This window comes from Salvelinus sp. IW2-2015, linkage group LG16 (genome assembly GCF_002910315.2).
Source record: "Salvelinus sp. IW2-2015 linkage group LG16, ASM291031v2, whole genome shotgun sequence".
NCBI lineage: Eukaryota > Metazoa > Chordata > Actinopteri > Salmoniformes > Salmonidae > Salvelinus > Salvelinus sp. IW2-2015.
The window spans coordinates 26,940,572-26,962,524 of NC_036856.1; the positions used below are offsets into that span (position 1 = coordinate 26,940,572).

At 43.4% G+C, this 21,953-nt stretch overlaps 1 protein-coding gene and 1 long non-coding RNA gene across 4 annotated transcripts; both read right to left on the reverse strand.

Moving 5' to 3' along the window:
• Nucleotides 1-3,229: 3,229 nt before the first annotated feature.
• LOC111975777 (discoidin domain-containing receptor 2-like) lies at nucleotides 3,230-20,191 on the reverse strand. 3 transcript variants are annotated; one of them, XM_024004354.2, is made up of 15 exons: nucleotides 19,300-20,191; nucleotides 15,661-15,892; nucleotides 15,295-15,442; nucleotides 15,053-15,155; nucleotides 13,837-14,020; nucleotides 13,201-13,441; nucleotides 12,998-13,069; nucleotides 12,700-12,812; nucleotides 12,254-12,473; nucleotides 11,850-12,088; nucleotides 11,093-11,220; nucleotides 10,689-10,886; nucleotides 10,339-10,573; nucleotides 6,131-6,280; nucleotides 3,230-6,031 (listed from the first exon to the last, which is right to left on the reverse strand). In XM_024004354.2, the coding sequence occupies exons 1-15, from the start codon at nucleotides 19,377-19,379 to the stop codon at nucleotides 5,900-5,902; spliced, it is 2,475 nt and encodes an 824-aa protein (XP_023860122.1). In that variant the 5' UTR covers nucleotides 19,380-20,191; the 3' UTR covers nucleotides 3,230-5,899. The 3 variants fall into 3 exon arrangements, with proteins under 3 accessions (XP_023860122.1, XP_023860121.1, XP_023860123.1); XM_024004353.2 differs by having other exon boundaries at nucleotides 12,700-12,836; XM_024004355.2 differs by having other exon boundaries at nucleotides 12,254-12,422; nucleotides 12,700-12,836; nucleotides 19,300-20,190.
• LOC139028947 (uncharacterized) lies at nucleotides 7,428-7,985 on the reverse strand. Its single transcript, XR_011481178.1, has 2 exons — nucleotides 7,647-7,985; nucleotides 7,428-7,488 (listed from the first exon to the last, which is right to left on the reverse strand). It is a non-coding gene; the product is annotated as an uncharacterized lncRNA (long non-coding RNA).
• Nucleotides 20,192-21,953: the final 1,762 nt, after the last annotated feature.

Genomic DNA, 21,953 nt, shown 5'->3' on the forward strand with positions numbered 1-21,953 from the left:
TAATATTGTGTGCGATATAAATACAGAAAGGTAATCTGTTTCAATGGTTCACTGTGAGAGGTAGAAGTGCTATTGATGCTTGTACATACCAGTGAGGGCATGTTATCTGTGGTAAATTCCAGAGCCTCTGCTACATTTTGTGTGTGTGTGTGTGTGTGAGTGAGTGAGTCGGTGTGTGTGTGTGTCTGTGTGTGTACATACCAGAGCCTCCGCTCCATTTTACTGAGTCAAGGTGAATATGTTGGTAAAGATTCTAATCTATCCAAATAAGCAAGAGAGATCAGACTCATCATCAWGATGAAAGCAATACAGTGCATTCGGGAGTATTCAGACACCTTCCCATTTTCCACATGTTGTTACCTTACAGCCTTATTCTTACTCTAAAATGGATTACATATTTTTCCCATCATCAATCTACACACAATACCCCATAATGACAAAGAGAAATCAGGCTTTTAGACATTTTTGCAAATGTATAAAAAACAAAAACAGAAATATCTTATTTACATAATTATTCAGACCCTTTGCTATGAGACTCGAAATTAAGCTCAGGTGCATCCTTTTTCCATTGATCATCCTTGAGATGTTTCTACAACTTGATTGGAGTCCACCTGTGGAAAATTCAATTGATTAGATATGATTTGGAAAGGCACTCACCTGTCTATATAAGGTCCCTCAGTTGACAGTGCATGTCAGAGCAAAAACCAAGCCATGAGGTCGAAGGAACTGTCCATCGAGCTCCGAGAAAGGATTGTGTTGAACCACAGATCTGTGGAAGGGTACCAAAAAATGTCTGCAGCATTGAAGGTACCCAAGAACACAGTGGCCTCCATTATTCTTAAATGGAAGAAGTTTGGAACCACCAAGACTGTTCCTAGAGCTGGCCACCTGGCCAAACTGAGCAATCGGGGGAGAAGGGCCTTGGTCAGGGAGGTGACCAAGAACCCAATGGTCACTCTGACAGAGCTCCAGAATATCCTCTGTGGAGATGGGATGGAAAAAGGACAACCATCTCTGCAGCACTCCACCAATCAGGCCTTTATGGTAGTGGCCAGAAGGAAGCCACTCCTTAGTAAAAGACACATGACAGCCCGCTTGGAGTTTGCCAAAAGGCACCTAAAGGACTCTCAGACCATGAGAAACAAGATTGTCTGGTCTGATGAAAKCAAGATTGAACTCTTTGGCCTGAATGCCAAGTGTCACGTCTGGAGGAAACCTGGCACCATCCCTACAGTGAAGCATGGTGGTGGCAGCATCATGCTGTGGGYKTGTTTTAAAGTGGCAGGGACTGGGAGACTAGTCAGGAGCGAGGGAAAGATAAACAGAGCAAAGTACAGAGAGATCCTTGAGCGCCAGAGAGCTCAGGACCTCAGACTGGGGCAAAGGTTCACCTTCCAACAGGACAACGACCCTAAGCACACAGCCAAGACGACACAGCAGTGGCATTGGGACAAGTCTCTGAATGTCCTTGAYTGMCCCAGCCAGAGCCCAGACTTGAACCTGATTGAAAATCTTTGGTGAGACCTGAAAATAGCTGTGTAGCGACTCTCCCCATCCAACCTGACAGAGATTGAGAGGATCTGCAGAGAAGAATTGGAGAAACTCCCCAAATACAGGTGTGCCTGTAATCGCTGCCAACGGTGCTTCAACAAAGTACTGAGTAAAGGGTCTGAATACTTATGTAAATGTGATATTTCAGTTTAAAGGTTTTAAACATTTGCAAAAATGTATAAATAAACTGTTTTTGCTTTGTCATTATGGGGTATTGTGTGTKGATTGATGAAGGAAAAAATATATTTTTAGCAATTTAAGAGTAAGTCTGTAAAGTAACAAAATGTGGAAAAAGTCAAGGTCTGAATACTTTCCAAATGCACTGTATATCTTGGAAACTGAATACATCTTGAAAACTTGAGCGTTGACATGCACAGTTTTGCGGAACAAATTATTTGAGTAAAATTCCCCTTTAAACAAATACTATTATCACGCACGTACACACACACAACACACACACACCAGCCAGAGAATGTGCATGAGCAGGTTCCAGAGGTGGGTGGGGAAAGAGTGCAGGATGCTGTAAGTTAGGTTGGTCATCAATACAGAAGTGATAAGAGACACCACCACAGTCAACTGGGCTCTCCAATACAGAGCCCGGAGGTCAGAAGAACCCTGAGGTAAGCAGAATAGTAGAGGTGACTCTGGAATCAGCAGTGAGCAAAAAAAATCTCCAGGGAAGAGGACAGAACTATTGTCATAGAAACTGTGGTGTTAATTTTTTATGAAGTGTTGCTATGAAAAGGCAGTTGGTGAAGGGCAGATGGATCCAGTGTCCTCAATGTCTTTACAAAAACTACTATCTCAGGTGATGTATAAAAAGTTCATAAAATAAGATTACATGACCCAAACAGATGTCTTTATGATTATCTATCTATACACTACATGACCAAAAGTATGTGAACACCTGCTCGTTGAACATCTCATTACAAAATCATGGGCATTAACATGGAGTTGGTCCCCGTTTGCCTCTACTCTTTTGGGAAGGTGTGCTAGAGGGAAAACCTGCAGGAAGGTTGCGCTCCAGGAAAAGGGTTGGTTTCACTAGTTACCACAGCCACAAAGTCAAAGTTGTATATATAAAATTAGCTTTTTGGTCTTAATTTAAGGTCAGGGTTCGGCATAAGGTTAAGGATACGGTTAGGTTTAAAATRACACTTTAAAGAAAATACATTGTAGAAATAGGCGGGGTGGCTGTGGTAACTAGTGACGACGCTAATCTATTTGCAGTTACAGCGCTGTCCACTAGTCTAGCGGAGAAAGAGAAAGTTGCAAAATACTTGTTTCCTTCACCGATACAGTAATAAAACCAAGACGTGTATKTTTACGTGTTCGCTCCGGTGACTAACACGCCCTTGGTTTAAATCAATATAATTATATATAAATACAGCAACAAATTGTCCACAAACTGTAGAGTACGACGTTGAAATCAGACTACTGCCCCTTGCTAACACCGCATCCTTTGGTATGATTGGGCGACATCCTAGCCCTAGCCCCAGCCCCAGCCAATAGCGTTTAGACTACTGTCAGCCCAGATATGGGAAAATAAGAAATGGTTGAGTAGAAAATCCTGTCGAAGTGTCACATATTCATATCCTGAACTCTGTGATTCACATAAACCTATATCCATTGGTCACATGAATGTAGACTTTATTGTAAATCAAAACAATAGACAATGCATCATTTAGGTGATTTGTTTTATTTCGTCTGTAACAAATTATCACCATGACAAATCAGACAAAATTCAATGTTTTTATTGATAAAAAAAKCCCATTTGAGTACAAAGATCTTATAAAACTCAACCACTATTTAATTTTCTTGTGCACTGACACACTAATAACCTCTATACAACTTCATTACTATACAATAAGTATGCCCTCATTTGCTTTATAGATGCAAAATCTGTAATAATACAATAAAGCATTCAAACAAGCTGAAACAMTGAGATGCTGTGAATGGGTCCCATTTTGGTCTTACGGATATATATCAATGCATGCCTCATCCATACTACTGACTATCAAACCATTACTATGGACTACAATATATGTACAAATATACTTCCCACAGGGCAATATAAAGTCAGTTCATGGTCAGGAGAGAATCAGAAAATGATAAATGAAATACAGAAATAAAACAACTGACTTAAAAAAAAAAAATMGTATATAGTACGCTTACTTACTTGATCGTGTAGTTCATAATTCCTATTCTTATTTCTTGTGTTTTTTTTCTATTCATACATTGTTATTGAAAGCCCATAGTTGGGTTTTGAGTTGGCAAGAAAAGCATTTCACTGTGCTTGTGCATGTGACATTAAAACTTGAATAGTGTTTGATTTGTGTCTCAGCCTATAACTGAACACAACCTATAAAGATGGCCCATAATGACACCAGAATGTGAATAATAAGGTCCAGGGGCGAAGGTTGCTGATAAGAAGGAGAAGGCCCCTGAGTAAAGTTGCATCTGTGTGTGATTGTAGGAAGCAGGACATCAAAACTAAGCCTGTAGACCATGAAGACTGGAGACAGGTTGATAACATATTGAAGTCATTTAGGGTTCAAACCTAAAGCTAATGGTGAAAGAATTGCATAATCATAATAGCTACTATAGTAACGGTCTTGTTGTACAACAACTGTCCTTGTGTGCAGTTGAGATTGTCTGAAATCATTCTGACTGATTATCATCCTCACTGTAACTGTATTCAGAAACCCTTTAATCACCGTTCAGCTCTCACTCTCTTTCAACAGAGATACATCATAAACAGTTGTTGTCCTGTTCAGAACAACTGTGCATTTTAACACGTTCAATACAACACAATGATAGCATAGAACATTTGTTGTACAAAGGTACCAAACACACTAACCATTTAAAAAATCTTTCTCTCTAGAAGCATCGTTTCCTACAAAGACCCATCAGAACTTAGTTAGCACATCCTCTCCCCTCCAGTCTGGATCCTGATTAGCACCATAATCTGATCAGTATGGACCAGCACTAATGCAYCTTATTTATAATCTGCTCAGTATGGACTGAACATGGACCATCAGTAATGCAGCTTATTTATAATCTGCTCAGTATGGACTGAACATGGACCAAGCACTAAGGCATTTTATTTATAATCTGCTCAGTATGGACTGAACATGGACCAGCACTAAATGCAGTTATTTATAATCTGCTCAGTATGGACTGAACATGGACCAGCACTAAGGCATTTTATTTATAATCTGCTCAGTATGGACTGAACATGGACCAGCAGTACTGCAGCTGATCTACGATCTGATTTGGACAGTGATTTGGTCACAAATATGAATGAGAACCAACATTTGTCCACCCCACATTCCACAAAGCCTACTGTCATTTTCTGAAACTACTCTCGACTGAGATGTTCAACGAAATACAAAACTACAAAACTGAATCTTGAAAATTGCACAACGTACAACTTTGTACAAATTTTCCCATGCAAAAAGAAGCTGATCAGTACCCAAATATATAAACAGAAAGCAAACTGAAATATAAACAATACATATAAATATCAATACAAAATATTACTATTTGAGATTTAACAAGATCTATTGAAGTACATACACACCAATGTCTTTGAGCACTCTTGGTCAAATATCACTGGCAGACACTGTGGCAAAGTGTACTGCCAGAGAGTACTATAGCTGAGATATGGTCGAATAATGGTTATTGCCTGTTATAAATTTGTTCATCACTTGTAACTCTTTACTCAAAGCCAACAGATTAGATATGTTATATCTATATGACACATTGTCAACAGATTCAAAATGGGTGATAGTAAGTCAGGATCATGTAAAGAGTCATARAATGCATTGACTACATTACCATTATCCCTGTTAGCTCTAAGCAAAGTGTACAAAGAAACGGTCAGAGTGACTGAGATGAATAACCTTGCAAACGAAAAAGAAAACTTTTAATGTATCAAAATTCTCCAAACTGAACACTGATGGTTTGCTTAATGAAGACATCTGATTTACATTCAAGCAGTCTTCTTAAAGAAAACACAATTGAATTCATAGACGTGGCATTACATTACACTGCATTAAACAAGGTGGAAACTTTATACTTATTTCTAGCACCATTTGGAATAAATTATACATTTTAAAAAGTGCAGAACTTTCATTGCTAGATTTCACTTTTACTTCTCTAGCTGAGACAACAGACAGCCATTCGTAATTTTTCTGTGCATCAAAGTTGAACTGAGTTGACCCTTTGACTTATAAACCGATGCTTAATGTGTTGTTGATGCGTTTCATCTGTCTGTCTGTCTGTCTGTCTGTCTGTCTGTCTGTGTGTGTGTGTGTGTGTGTGTGCTGGCCCAGGGGTTCGGGCCCTAAGCTGGGCTTTCCAGCAGCACTCGGTGAATCTCCTGGAAGGAAGGCCTCTCCTTGGTGTTCCTTCTCCAACAACACAGCATGATCTTATACAAAGAGTCAGGACACAGCACTGGCTGGGGCAGGTAGATCTACAACATATAGAGAAGACAATCAGGTACAATACAGTAGAACATAGGCAGGTAGATCTGCAGCAAAAGAGAGTGAGTCCGTTTGAGTGTGTCTCTCACCTGTTGTTTCTGGTCCCTGAAGAACTCCCCAGTGTTCTCTATGACCTGTTCATCAGTCAGCTGGGAGTAAGGCTGCTCCTTACAGAAGGTCAGGGTCTCCCACAGCGTCACCCCAAACGCCCACACGTCACTGGCTGTGGTGAACTTACCCTGGGAGTGAAGAGGCAGAACAACAGACATTAGGCTACATAAGTTATTGAGTTTAGATGATTTGTAGGGGCTTAAAAAAGGGGATAGTTCAACTGATAACCAAAGCCCTCATTCACAGGCCCATTACAGTAAACATACACTGAGTATACCAAACATTAGGAACATGCCCCCCCCCCCTTTGCCCTCAGAACAGCCTCAATTTGTCAGAGCATGGACTCTACAAGGTGTCAAAAGCATTCTACAGGGATGCTGGCCTATGTTGACTCCAATGCTTCCCACAGTTGTGTCACAGACGCTTGGACCTTCTTTTTTGATATTTTCAGCAGTATTATTAACAAAGAGGCCCCCATAAAGAAAATGAGAATTAAAAACAGGTTCAGCCCCTGGTTCGACCGGGATCTTGCAGAGTTACTCCACCTCAAGAATTGCATTTGGCGAAAGGCTCGGCACACGCATACTCAGGCTGACTGGCTATCGTTCAGGCAAATGAGAAATACGTGCACTCAGGCTATCCGGAAGMCCAAAGTTAGTTACTTTAAGGAGCAGTTCTCTCTCTGTGGGTCTAACCCCAAGAAGTTCTAGAAAACGGTTAAAGACCTGGAGAATAAACCCTCCTCCTCACAGCTGCCCATGTACCTTAAAGTTGATGATGTGGTTGTTACTGACAATAAGCACATGGCTGAGCTCTTTAATCACCACTGACCACATTAAGTCAGGATTACTATTTGACTCAGCCATGCCTCCTTGCAGGTCCAACATTTCCTCATCTCCCACCCCTTCTAATGCAACTAGCCCCGATGCTGCTCCCTCTTTTCCCCCTGCCCCGCTACAAAACCTTTCCCCACAGGCGGTCACTGAGTCCGAGGTGCTAAAGGAGCTCCTTAAACTTGACCCCAAAAAACAGGGTCAGATGGTTTAGACCCTTTCTTCTTTAAGGTTGCTGKRCCTYTCKTRGCCAAGCCTATCTCTGACCTTTTTAACCTGTCTCTCCTCTCTGGGGAGGTTCCCATTGCTTGGAAGGCAGCCACGTTTCGTCCTTTATTTAAGTGGGGAGACCAAGCTGATCCTAACTGTTATAGGCCTATTTCTATTTTGCCCTGTTTATRAAGTTGTAGCTCCCTCCAGTAACCACGAGCACAACCGTTCCTTGATTTTAACTGGCGGCTTTATTCTGTAGATTTAGTCAGAATTATCACCTTCCGTGAGAACTATAAAGTAAATGAAAAATACAGTTAAGCACACTCTTACAACCTTATCTTACGAGTGACTTATTAGCTTGGTATAACTCTMAAGTGCTTACATACATAAACAGTTTAGCCGGCGCTATAACAGTATTAGATTAAACACATGAATAAAGGAAAAATACCTCATTGGCTGCTTATTACAGAAGGGAGGAAATCAAACTTCACACTTATTATTCCTGGCATGAATTCACGCTTCATCCTTAATTATTATAACGTTACCATTGTAAGAAATGCTGTCTTCATTGACCTTAACACATAGCTATAATACTGTTATAATGCCTTCCTTATTAAAGCAGACTTTGTTGCAAATATCTTGCTACACCCCACATTTAAACACCATCTGCCCGTAACAGATACAAACCTGACTCCTCCACGCAGGGGAGGATGGCTGACTCAGACCTTTTATTACCACTGATAAGGGAGGCATGCCATTATACGAGCACGCACACACACACACACACACACACCCTTGCTTTAGGCTGGGTTTCCAGGAACATAGAACAGTGCCAGGAACCAATGAGGCATGGGCACCAGCGTGGAGGGAACGGGCCTCCACTTACAGCGACCAGTCAGGAGCACGAACTACAAGAATCTACCTACGTCATTTACTGTATAACTTGAACTGCGCAATATGTTTCGGGTCTCTTCTTCCGATAGTTCCCTAAGAACTAGACGAACGGGGCCGTGCAGCACGCTTTGCTCAGATATCTTTACATCCGAATAAACTGTCTTACTATATACCGATCCACCCTGTCCAGCGTTTTGACTTGGTCTCATTTCTCTAGTAACGAATCATCAACACCATCCTAACATATACGCTTCAAACTTTATGAACTACACCCGATGACATGAAAACTTAGCTAACACAGCGCGGGATTGCCTTCCCTCCAAAAGTGTGTTGCTACAATAAGGATCCCCGTTACAACAGTATTAGCTACGTAGTTCCGCTTCTCTTATCATTTCCCCGCACAGCGGACACGTAAACAATTCAAACACAAAACAACGACATAACCTGTAAGTCTAACTGTCAGTTACACAATTCAAACACAAAACAACGACATAACCTGTAAGTCTAACTGTCAGTTACACAAGTGTTGGAAAAACTTGTCAATAATCAACTGACTCGCTTTCTTGATGTCTATAGTATTCTCTCTGGTATGCAATCTGGTTTCTGCTCAGGTGATGGATGTGTCACTGCAACCTTAAAGGTCCTCAATGATGTCACCATTGCCCTTGAATCTAAGCAATGTTGTGCTGCTATTTTTATTGACTTGGCCAAAGATTTTGATATGGTAGACCATTCCATTCTTATGGGCCGGCTAAGGAGTATTGGTGTCTCCGAGGGGTCTTTGGCCTGGTTTGCTAACTACCTCTCTCAAAGAGTGCAGTGTATAAAGTCAGAACATTTGCTGTCTCAGCCAGTGCCTGTCACCAAGGGAGTACCACAAGGCTCGATCCTAGGCCCTACGCTCTTCTCAATTTACATCAACAACATAACTCAGGGGCTCTCTCATCCATTTATATGCAGATGATACAGTCTTATACTCAGCTGACCCCTCCCCGGAATTTGTGTTAAACGCACTACAACAAAGCTTTCTTAGTGTCCAACAAACTTTCTCTGCCCTTAACCTTGTTCTGAACACCTCCAAAACAAAGGTCATGTGGTTTGGTAAGAAGAATGCTCCTCTCCCCACTGGTGTGATTATTACCTCTGAGGGTTTAGAGCTTGAGGTAGTCACTTCATACAAGTACTTGGGAGTATGGCTAGACAGTGCACTGTCCTTCTCTCAGCACATATCAAAGATGCAGGCTAAAGTTACATCTAGACTTAGTTTCCTCTATCGTACTCGCTCCTCTTTCACCCCAGCTCCCAAACTAATCCTGATTCAGATGACCATCCTAACCATGCTAGATTAGGGAGATGTAATTTATAAATCGGCAGGTAAGGGTGCTCTCGTGAGGCTAGATGTTCTTTACAATTCGGCCATCAGATTTGCCACCAATGCTACTTATAGGACACGTCACTGCACTCTATACTCCTCTGTAAACTGGTCATCTCTGTATACCCGTCTCTGTAGACTCACTGGTCGATGCTTATTTATAAAACCCTCTTAGATAGGGGGAGGCCTGAGATATTTACTGCAGCCCTCATCCTTCACATACAACACCCGTTCTGCCAGTCGCATCCCTGGGTCGCTCCTCTTTTCAGTTCGCTGCAGCTAGCGACTGGAACGAGCTGCAACAAACACTCAAACTGGACAGTTTTATCTCAATCTCTTCATTCAAAGACTCAATCATGGACACTCTTACTGACAGTTGTGTCTGCTTTGCGTGATGTATTGTTGTCTCTACCTTCTTGCCCTTGTGCTGTTGTCTGTGCCAAATAATGCTTGTACCATGTTTTGTGCTGCTACCATGTTGTGCTGCTGCCATGTTGTGTTGCTACCATGTTGTTGTCATGTTGTGTTGTTACCATACTGTGTTGTCATGTGTTGCTGCCATGCTATGTTCCTGTATTAGGTCTCTTTTATGTAGTATTGTGTTGTCTCTCTTGTCGTGATGTGTGTTTTGTCCTATATATCTTTTAAATGTTTAATCCCAGCCCCCGTCCCAGCAGGAATCTTTTTGCCTTTTGGTAGGCAGTCATTGTAAATAAGAATTTGTTCTTAACTGACTTTCCTAGTTAAATAAAGGTAAAAAAAAGAAAAAAAAAGAAAAGTGAACTAAGGTATCTATTCCATATAAGACCACCAGGGGGCCACCACGTCTCACCAGCTTCTCCCTCCCTCTCTCCCTCCGTCCCTCAGTCCTCACCAGCAGTATGCTCTCCCAGGACATCCATCGTATGGGCAGCACGGCCCGACCCTGGATGCGGTAGTAGTCTCCACTGTACAGGTTCCTGCTCATGCCAAAGTCAGCAATCTTGATGGTGTAGTTCTTCCCCACCAGACAGTTCCTCGTGGCCAGGTCTCTGTGGACAAAGTTAAGCGAGGAGAGGTACCTCATCCCTGAGGCAATCTGAGTGGCCATGTAGCGCAGGTCACTGTAGCTGGAGCAGAGGAGAGGCAGAGATGTAGAGAGAGAGAGTCAGCACCAGGAGAGGTGAAGAGATATACAGGATTACACACACACCCCTGCCCCAGCCTCCATCCCCTTATCCCTACCCGACAGTGGTTACGTTGCTGATGAGTGCTATCTGTCCCTCAGGTTCATGGCGGGACAGGAACTGGTTGAGGTCACCGTTCTCCATGTACTCTGTGATCATGCAGAGGGGGTCGCTGCAGATACACACGGCCAGCAGACGGATGATGTTGGGGTCCTTCAGACGTGACATGATCTTAATCTCCTTCAGAAAGTCATTCCTGATTATAACACAGAGGTCAGCGGTTAGAGGTCAGTAGGGAGACTGTGAGAGCTTTGAATGATAAATAGGAATTAATCCCAAAACACACACATAAAACATGTGCTGGAGGAATCACTCAAAACATGTCTACGTGGTCAATACATTTGGGAGCAGCATAGGCAGACATTCACTGTGTTCTCTAATCAGGAGTGTGCTTCCCCTCACCTGGCGTTTTTGTTAGCATCTGCTCTGAGCATCTTAACAGCAACCAGTACTGGCTGGTTGTCACTGATGTTGAAGGAGAAATCCTCATCTATAAACTCCTTCATGCCCTCTGCCTCACACAAGTGGACCTGTAGGGAGACGGAACATGAAGACTCTGATCAATGCACTACATCTAGTGGTCACTAACGATGGTTCTGAAGAGCCTGGAGACTCTGATCAACACACAACATCTAGTGGTCACTAACGATGGTTCTGAAAGAGCCTGAGACTCTGATCACACACGACATCTAGTGGTCACGAACGATGTCTAACGATGGTTCTGAAGAGCCTGGAGACTCTGATCAACACACGACATCTAGTGGTCACTAACGATGGTTCTAACGATGTTCTGAAGAGCCTGGAGACTCTGATCAACACACAACATCTAGTGGTCACTAATGAGGTTTCTAACGATGTTTCTGAAGAGCCTGGAGACTCTGATCAACACACAACATCTAGTGGTCACTAACGATGGTTCTAACGATGGTTCTGAAGAGCCTGGAGACTCTGATCAACACACGACATCTAGTGGTCACTAACGATGGTTCTAAAGAGCCACAAAGGTTGTGCAAGCTTTTTCTTCAGCCTAAATCACCAGATTAATCTAATTAATGACCCTGATCAATATTGTTAATCTCAGAAGTGCATAAGAAATTAGTTGAAATAATGTAAATCAAACATGGCATTGATTACTATGTAATGTCCAGAGATCACAAACCTCTCCAAACTGTCCCTCGCCCAGCTTCTCTTTGAAGGTGAGCAGTTTCCTGGGGAACTCTTCCACTGCCACGTCCTTCCCTGACAGCAGGTCCATGGTTAAAGCAGGGACCGCGTACGTGTTGCCCCCGGTTACGCCCTGCAGGTTGACAATGTCTGCCTCGGCATAGTGAGGGACTCCGTCCAGAGCAACTGTTGCAGTGGGAGCCTTGGAGGCTGTCACTGCTGTGCTGATCAAAGCTGATACCAGAGAAAAGAGTTSAAGGTAGATTCAGCAATATGACATCATCATACACAATGGGGTGACTTCATGCTTACAGAATGAGCAGACATGATAACTTAATTCAACTCTCTCATGTCTTTTCTGGTCATTTAAACTCTGCCTTGTGTGTCTGGTCTACTCACCGGCATCCTCGGAGGTGTGGGAGAACTCAGGTAGCATGCGTATGAGTCGTGAGGGTTCCTGGTAGTCAGGGCCCAGGGGGAAGATACGCTCGTAGGTGGAGCTAGACTCCTGCTCGCTGGGTGCTGACGATGATGTCGGGTTGTTGTGGCTGTAGGCGAACGTCTCGCTCTGTAGTGACAGACTAGCAGTTAGTTCATCGTCCAGCATCCGCCGCGAGGCCTAGAATAAAGGATGCTGGGGTAAAGAGACACATCTGACCAGCCTTGATTGATCAACACATGGTAGGATTTATTTACCCAACTTTTAATAATATTTTACATTTCCGGATAGTAACAAACAGTCACAATAACTAACGTTCACAATTCAGAGATATGGAGCATCAAAATGCTTTTTAACTCAGGCAAAACTAATTTGTATGTATGTGTGACCAGGTGGCATCTCTCACCTTCTCCAGCATCTTCTGCCAGACCTGCCTCCAGAGGATGATGACAATGATGGCGACAAGGATAAGAATGATGGCCACCAGGCAGACAATCAGAATTCTGGTGTTGCTGTCATCTATTTTGTGGGTGGGGTCATCCCCTGGGGAGGGGATAGAGGAAGACATAATTTGATTGGATTACATAATTAAAGCAGGAAATTCTTTGCACGAAATGCATTGCTCACGGGTGGGAGTGTGTGTTAAAAAAGGTAAAAACTGTTACAGCTTGTGTTTGTGTGATGCATGTGGAGTGGGCACTGACCTGGTTGAGTGCTAGTGGGGGGGCTGCTGCCAGTCTTGGGGGGAGCCAGGGTAGTGTTGTACATGGCTGTGTCTGGAAGAGCAGAGACAGACATGAATCACAACAAAGAACAGATAATAGTTTACAGATTCATATTGAAAGGGGTGTTCTCTATACATGAGTTGGAGGTGATCTGAGGTGTGTGTACCGGTACACATGTTTACCTGACTGGAAGGTGATTTCGCTAAACATCATCCAGGCTTCAGCGAAGTAGAACTGGCACTTGATTGCGCTGGCCATATGATTGGCCAGAGAGATGGTGACGAAGCGGGCGCTGAGATTGACGTCATCCACCACTGGACTAAAGGAAAGGGGCGTGGCCTCCCAGTCAGCCTCAGAACGGAAGTAACACACCACCTGGCGGAATGCCTTGACATGCTTCATGAACATGTTGTTACAGTGCACCTAGAAACAGAAAAAGAGAGAGACAGAAAGAGAGAGGGGAGAGCAAGAGGGGTATATGTTGTTACAGTGAAACAGGTTATTACAGTCAACCTGCAGGAAAAACATTTTAGGGTGATGGAAATAGGGTCAAGAAGCTGAAAGATTTAGAAATGCAATGCCTGTTATTTGGGAGGTGGTGAACACTTGAAATGCCAGCTGGAGTAGCAAGAAATGGGGCTCCCGAGTGGCGCAGCGGTCTAAGGCACTGCATCTCAATGCTAGAGGCGRCACTACAGACCCTGGTTTGATTCCATTGTAAATAAGAATTTGTTCTTAACTGACTTGCCTAGTTAAATAAATAAAGGTTAAATTAAAAAAAGAGGTTGTCTGCCTCCCCCCAATCCTTTCACACACACCTTCATGGTGGTGAAATTGCGAGTGCGGTCAAACTCGAACATGATCTCCACGTATCCATTGGGAAAGCTCTCATTGGTCCATCCCACGTAATCGTAACCAGGCCACACATTGTAGACGTGGCTGTGGCTGAAGTCATCTAATCCACACATTCCATCAGTCAGCTGGCCTAGCCCCTCCGTCATACTGGGGATGGAGAAGGAAAAGGGGAGAGGAGATGAAGATAGAGCTCAGTGTTGGAGTATTTTGAGGTAGTCAAAATACAAAGTAAAAATGTCTAGAAAACTTTGTTTCTGTGGTGAACAAGAGAGTCTGTGGCTGAACTATCCTTTTAAGGAGACCTGGCGACATGTAAACAACTACTTGACAACCTTGCTTGGCACACAATAATGACTAGTTTCATGTTTAATTACAAATTTTATTTACAATGCTAAATATTTATTTTGTGAGGAGGAAGGTGGAGAGAAACTATTTCACTATGTGTTTGTTCAACCTCCCTCCACCCACCACTAGGTGGTAGCATCATATTATCCACCACCCTCAATATCTCATCTTGGCTGTGGTGTCAAAACAGCCATTTTCTCTTCTTGGACTACTTTAACAGACTCAAACTCAGAGAGTGAGAGGAGAAAGAAAGAGAGCGAGGGAGAGAGACTTCCTGACTACTATAGCAGAGACAAACTGATGGCAGTGTAATGGAGGATATTGTTCAGCACACAGTGACTCAAACACTAACACAGAAAGGAAGGATACCCAAATAGTAATTTATGCTCCCAAGACGTCAGGTTTAATTCCAAAGACACTTAATCAAACTCTCCCACGCGTTCATGGATCAGAAGCCATCCGTGGGTGTAATTGTTTGTGTGTGTGTGTGTTCCTAACACTCCATTGCATAACTGCACAGAGAAAAATGACGTGTGTGTGTGTGTGTGGCATAACCACAGTGACCCATGCCACGGTCTACATCCTGCCAGAACTATGGCAACCAGGCAACAACAGGGCCAGTGTAGAACCAAGGCTCAGAGGTTGGTGAAGGAAAGACAAAAGGAGGAGYAGGAAGAACAGAGAATGAGTTTGGATGAACCGAGAGAGGAGGGATATATTGAGAGGCGGAATGAGAAGGAGGAAAAAATAAGGACAAGGATGAAGGAAAAGAGAAAAGAGGAGGAGCAAGATGACGAGGGAGGACGAGAAGGAAAAGGAGTTATGCACACCCACCTGTAGATGACGGCTCCATCATACACCGAGTCATTGAGGTGGACAGGCTGGCCCTCCAGACTCATCTGTTCTCCTGCTGGGGCGTTGTAGGACACCATACCATCTGAAATAGAGAGAGAGAGAGAGACTGCATTAGCCCACTGAGCTAAAGCCTAGGCAGTGAGTTTGCCCAACTCTGTCTACCTATGGCTCAGAGTAGGGAGCTKCTCCTCCTATCCCTTTCTCCTCTCCATCTGTCTTACCAAGCCACTCACAGCCGTAGAGCTCTACCCTCATGCAGACGTTCATGGAGTGGTCTGAGACGGGCATGAACCTCACGAAGCGGGCGATGATCGGAGGCTCCAGGTCCTTCAGCACAATGTCATATGCATTCCTGTTTCCCTCTATCACCTACAGCCATGTCACACACAGATATTAATCAATCAACCAATTAGCCTAATTAATAAGAAATAAATCACACATTCCAGTTCCCCTTAACCACCGAGAGTGACGTCACAAATCACCAATATTACCATTATCAATGTATTAACATTTTTATATTCCTGTCCTCCTTGTCAATCATTAATCTTGTAAATCAATATACAATAACTGACTGACTGACTGATTACCTGTTTGCCATGCCTGTTCCTCCAGGAAATCCAGCGGCTGCCGTCACGGCTATATTTAATCTTGTACATCTGGGCGAACTCGTTGCCGATGCCCCCTGCGTGGCGGCCCTGGGTGCCCACCAGGGTGATGAAGTGGAGGGAACGCAGGTCTATCTGGAGGAACTCCTTCAGACTGTCTGGTTCCACCGTTATCTCTGGACACCACGCACCATCACCCTCCTCAAAGTCTAACCTGAGGGTGGGAGATAAAGGGGTGGAGAGGATGGGACAGAGAGGAAGGGGTGAAGAGGGTGGGAGAGAGAGGAGGGGGTGGAGAGGGTGGGAGAGAGAGGGGGGGTGGGAGAGAGGAAGGGGTGGAAAGGGGTGGAAAGAGGGCAGGAGAGGGAGAGAACAGGAGTAAAAAGGAGAGTAGAGAGAAAGGGAGGCGGTGAACACAGATAGAGAAAGGGAGGAGGGTACAGAGAGAGAGATGGAGGGAAAGGGAAGAGAAAAGGGAGAGAGAGGTCAGTGGAAAGTGAGTGTGGTGGGTGGATGTCAGTTCATACAGTCTGTTAAACAAACACATTTGTCGTAAATTAATGTGAAAGTGTTAATGTAGGGTTGAGCTGGCAGGGGAGAGGGGAGGCTAGGCCAGAATAAAACTATGCTGTCCAGAACAGAACCTAGATTACATCATTATTCTAAAAATGAGAGCAGGCCACCCATTCTCCAACAAGCACACATGCACACGCACACACAATCACTCTCTGTTTCTTATTTTRTTCTCTCGCTCTTTCCAGGCTTAACCATGTGTTTTTTTACACACAGAGAGCAGAAACTGATACAAAGTTAACTGAAAACACACACAATCTTGAAAACTGTATGCGAGTGTATATGAATGTGCATGAGTGTTTGTGTGTGTAGTTGTGGGGGAGCCTGCATGTGTCCAGTCCACAATCGAAATTGAGAGGTATTTATGGATGTATGTGTGTGTGTTTGTGTGTGTCACTGGCGGCCGGTGCAACTTAAGATGAGGGAGGATGATTATTGTTGTTATGAGCATGGCTTTATTTCTATTACAGCATAATGGATGACTGTAATTCATATTCTATTCACCCAGATAAATGTAACATCAATAGGTTTAGGCTACTACATGATACTCTAATTTCCCCTATACCCATTGTCGTGTCTTTGGCATCATTAAAGTGAAGACTGTTATTTTATCAAATCAATTCTCTGTAATTATTATTACGTGATTAAACTAATCATGTAAATGTAATTAACTACGAAGTTGGGGTACCAAGGAAAATCTTCAGATTACAAAGTTATAATTTTCCTAATATAACTCTTCAGATATTTTAATATCTGATCAATTAGTCTTCTAATTAATGAATTATTCTTTACCTCACGTTAGTCTCATTCCAAACATCGTAAATGGTTGGTTATCTGCACAAACCCAGCCTTTACTATGAATCATCCATACACCAATTATCTTAATCATTTATTTACTAACTAACTAAATAATCACAGAAATGCATAAACAAACAACACAGTAGATATGGTTACAAGGAAATGATAGGGGAGGTTCCCTAGTGGGCTAAGCATGACGGCTTGGTGGACAAACGGAAGTGGGTGTAGACTGAGAAGGGCGGGAAAGCCAAAAATTAGTCACTACACAGTTGATAATTATATTAATTGAAATGCTAATCCTCTGCACATGAACGCTCACTCATTCGGGAATAATTGCAATCAATATATATTTACGCTCAGTGTGTCGTRGTGATCTCTGTTGGAATTGTCCGTCTTTCTGTCGGAGAGTTCGTCCGAGCGTCTCTCTACTTCCCTGAAGTCTTTCGTGGTTAGAATGGATACTTCAGAGTACCATTCAGAAATGTTCTCATAGGTATAGATGTTTCGGCAGTTGTCAGTCTTCGCATCCCAGGTTGACATAATTTCTAGCTGCAGACTAGTAATTAGTATCTAAGATTTGCTCTTATTCTGTAGGGATCGATAGTCTCAGAGTTTAACCATTTCCCGAGTGTAGCCAATGCTTCACGTGGTATGGTTAGGAATTCAACAACCATTACAACCTTAGCTTAAACTGAGATTTTTGCYGTCTCTACTCAAACCTTTGCCCCCTCAGCTGACCGAGATATGCATGGTCTGAAGAGGATTTCTTCAAGAGGGGTTATTATTCGTAACAGTAGAAAAGGGCTGTTCGTGTAGGAGAGAGAGGGGGAAGCCACTAGCTAAACCCAAAAAGGGACACGTCATGACACCATCATGAGGTTGCTACAACCTAGCCTATGAATGAACGTTTACAATGTAGCTGGGTGCACAGGTAGAGAGTAGTCAAGGTGACAGAGTGACACATTCAATACCGCCTTGCACACCCTTGCCTGCATCTAGACGATTTTGGGAGTAATCATTAGTCCAACAGTTGAAAATGTGAATTTCTATTGGACAAATTCAGGTATTTTTTTTTATCCCTGCTTCTTTCCGTTAGCTTCCGTTTAAGAAACGTTTTTCAACAGAATCGGCGTAGAGTTCACTTTCATAGCAGCCACATAAAAACAGCACAATCACTTTGCTTGTTATATATATATAATTCCTTCTCACAACCATCTATGTGCTCTCCTCCTCTCACCTTGTCTGTGGACTTGTGCACAACACATCAGCTGTCTGTAACCAGGCAAAAAATACCTTTCCAACCAAACCCGCATATCATGACCGCTACACACATCCTACATCGTTGTCACATCATAGTAAGCATAGCTACTAGAACTAACTCATTAGTAAACCAGCTACAATCATGCAGTACAGTGTACTGTCAGAAAGCAGATTAGCAGTTACACCGGTGGGCCGGTGGCAATGAATTAATAAAACCAAAAGCTTACCTTGACTTGGAAGAGTTCCAGTGTTGGATAGCCATTGCCTGCTAGCTAACATAGCATACCTCTCTTTTTGAGCCAGGTGTTTGAGTAGGCTAAACTAGCTAGCTGCATATGCTATCTAAATGAAAGTTTAAAAAATACAACCAAATATAGTTAGCGCTCTCTCTCTCTCTTGCTTCTCCTTAATTTAGGAAGAAATTAATTTGTTCAAAACTGTTCAACTATTGTCTTTCTCTCTCTTTGAGTCAACTACTCACCACATTTTATGCACTGCACTGCAGTGCTAGCTAGCTTTAGTTTATGCTTTCAGTAATAGATTAATTATCTGATCTTTTGATTGGGTGGACAGCATGTCAGTTCATGCTGCAAGAACTATGATAGGTTGGAGGACGTCCTCCGGAAGTTGACATAATGACTGTGCAAGTCTATAGAAAGGGGTGAGAACCATGAGCCTCGTAGGTTTTATATTGAGGTCAATGTACCWAGAGGAAGACAGAAGCTAGCTGTCCTCTGGCTACACCATGGTGTTACCCTACAGAGAGCTGTTGAGGATACTGTAGACCTTCAATGCAAAACAGTGTGTTTTAATCAGTTATTTGGTGATGTGAATATATTTAGCATAGTCTTAACTAAAAAGGTTAACTTCAATGTTTCACTATTTTATTTGTATGAAATTCACTGAGGAGAATGGTACTCCCCTTCCTCCTCTGAGGAGCCTCCACTGTGGGTGTGTGTGTGTTTCCGCACACGTGTGTGTATACAGTACCTGCCGTATCTAGCAGCTGTAGACTCAGACCACTGACTGGAGGCTGAGATGTCTTCATCCTGAATCTGTCCTCCGGACATCCCCAGAGGGTACCGACACACACCTACAACACAACTCAGCTTTTAGTACAAGCATGTATGTGCACACCCATGCAAATGCACACATATATGCAAAGCATATACAGTTGAAGTCGGAAGTTTACATACACCTTAGCCAAATACATTTAAACTCAGTTTTTCACAAATCCTGACATTTAATCAMAGTAAAAATCCCTGTCTTAGGTCAGCTAGGATCACCACTTTATTTTAAGAATGTGAAATGTCAGAATAATAGTAGAGAATTATTTATTTCAGCTTTTATTTCTTTCATCACATTCCCAGTGGGTTCAGAAGTTTACATACACTCAATTAGTATTTGGTAGCATTGCCTTTAAATTGTTTAACTTGGGTCAAACATTTAGGGTAGCCTTCCACAAGCTTCTCACAATAAGTTGGGTGAATTTTGGCCCATTCCTCCTGACAGAGCTGGTGTAACTGAGTCAGCTTAGTAGGCCTCCTTGATCGCACACACTTTTTCAGTTCTGCCCACAAATTTTCTATAGGATTGAGGTCAGGGCTTTGTGATGGCCACTCCAATACCTTGACTTTGTTGTCCTTTAGCCATTTTGCCACAACTTTGGAAGTATGCTTGGGGTCATTGTCCATTTGAAAGATCCATTTGCGACCAAGATTTAACTTCCAGACTGATGTCTTGAGATGTTGCTTCAATATATCCACATAATTTTCCTCCTCTTGATGCCATCTATTTTGTGAAGAGCGCTAGTCCCTCCTGCAGCAAAGCACCCCCACAACATGATGCTGCCACCCCCGTCCTTCACGGTTGGGATGGTGTTCTTCGGCTTGCAAGAATCCCCCTTTTTCCTCCAAACATAACGATGGTCATTATGGCCAAACAGTTCTATTTTTGTTTCATCAGACCAGAGGACATTTCTCCAAAAAGTACGATCTTTGTCCCCATGTGCAGTTGCAAACCATAGTCTGGCTTTTTTATGGCGGTTTTGGAGCAGTGGCTTCTTCCTTGCTGAGCGGCCTTTCAGGTATGGTCGATAATAGGACTCATTTTACTATGGATATAGATACTTTTGTACCTGTTTCCTCTAGCATCTTCACAAGGTCCTTTGCTGTTGTTCTGGGATTGATTGGCACTTTTTGCACCAAAGTACGTTCATCTCTAGGAGACAGAACGCGTCTCCTTCCTGAGCGGTATGACAGCTGCGTGGTCCCATGGTGTTTATACTTGCGTACTATTGTTTATACAGATGAACGTGGTACTTCAGGCGCTTGAAAATTGCTCCCAAAATTGCAAAAAAAAAAATCTGAGGTCTTGGCTGATTTCTTTTGATTTTCCCATGATGTCAAGCAAGAATGCAATGAGTGAGGTAGGCTTTGAAATACACTGCTCAAAAAAATAAAGGGAACACTAAAATAACACATCCTAGATCTGAATGAATGAAATATTCTTATTAAATACTTTTTTCTTTACATAGTTGAATGTACTGACAACAAAATCACACAAAAATTATCAATGGAAATCAAATTTATCAACCCATGGAGCTCTGGATTTGGAGTCACACTCAAAATTAAAGTGGAAAACCACACTACAGGCTGATCCAACTTTGATGTAATGTCCTTAAAACAAGTCAAAATGAGGCTCAGTAGTGTGTGTGGCCTCCACGTGCCTGTATGACCTCCCTACAACGCCGTGGGCATGCTCCTGATGAGGTGGCGGATGGTCTCCTGAGGGATCTCCTCCCAGACCTGGACTAAAGCATCCGCCAACTCCTGGACAGTCTGTGGTGCAACGTGGCGTGGTGGATGGAGCGAGACATGATGTCCCAGATGTGCCAATTGGATTCAGGTCTGGGGAACGGGGGGCCAGTCCATAGCATCAATGCCTTCCTCTTGCAGAACTGCTGACACACTCCAGCCACATGAGGTCTAGCATTGTCTTGCATTAGGAGGAACCCAGGGCCAACCGCACCAGCATATGGTCTCACAAGGGGTCTTGAGGATCTCATCTCGGTACCTAATGGCAGTCAGGCTACCTCTGGCGAGCACATGGAGGGCTGTGCGGCCCCCAAAGAAATGCCACCCCCACACCATGACTGACCACCGCCAAACGGTCATGCTGGAGGATGTTGCAGCAGCAGAACGTTCTCCACGGCGTCTCCAGACTCTGTCACGTCATCACATGTGCTCAGTGTGACCTGCTTTCATCTGTGAAGAGCACAGGGCGCCAGTGGCGAATTTGCCAATCTTGGTGTTCTCTGGCAAATGCCAAACGTCCTGCACGGTGTTGGGCTGTAAGCACAGGACGTCGGGCCCTCATACCACCCTCATGGATCTGTTTCTGACCGTTTGAGCAGACACATGCACATTTGTGGCCTGCTGGAGGTCATTTTGCAGGGCTCTGGCAGGTAGCGGTCCTGCTGCTGGGTTGTTGCCCTCCTACGGCCTCCTCCACGTCTCCTGATGTACTGGCCTGTCTCCTGGTAGCGCCTCCATGCTCTGGACACTACGCTGACAGACACAGCAAACCTTCTTGCCACAGCTCGCATTGATGTGTCATCCTGGATGAGCTGCACTCCTGAGCCA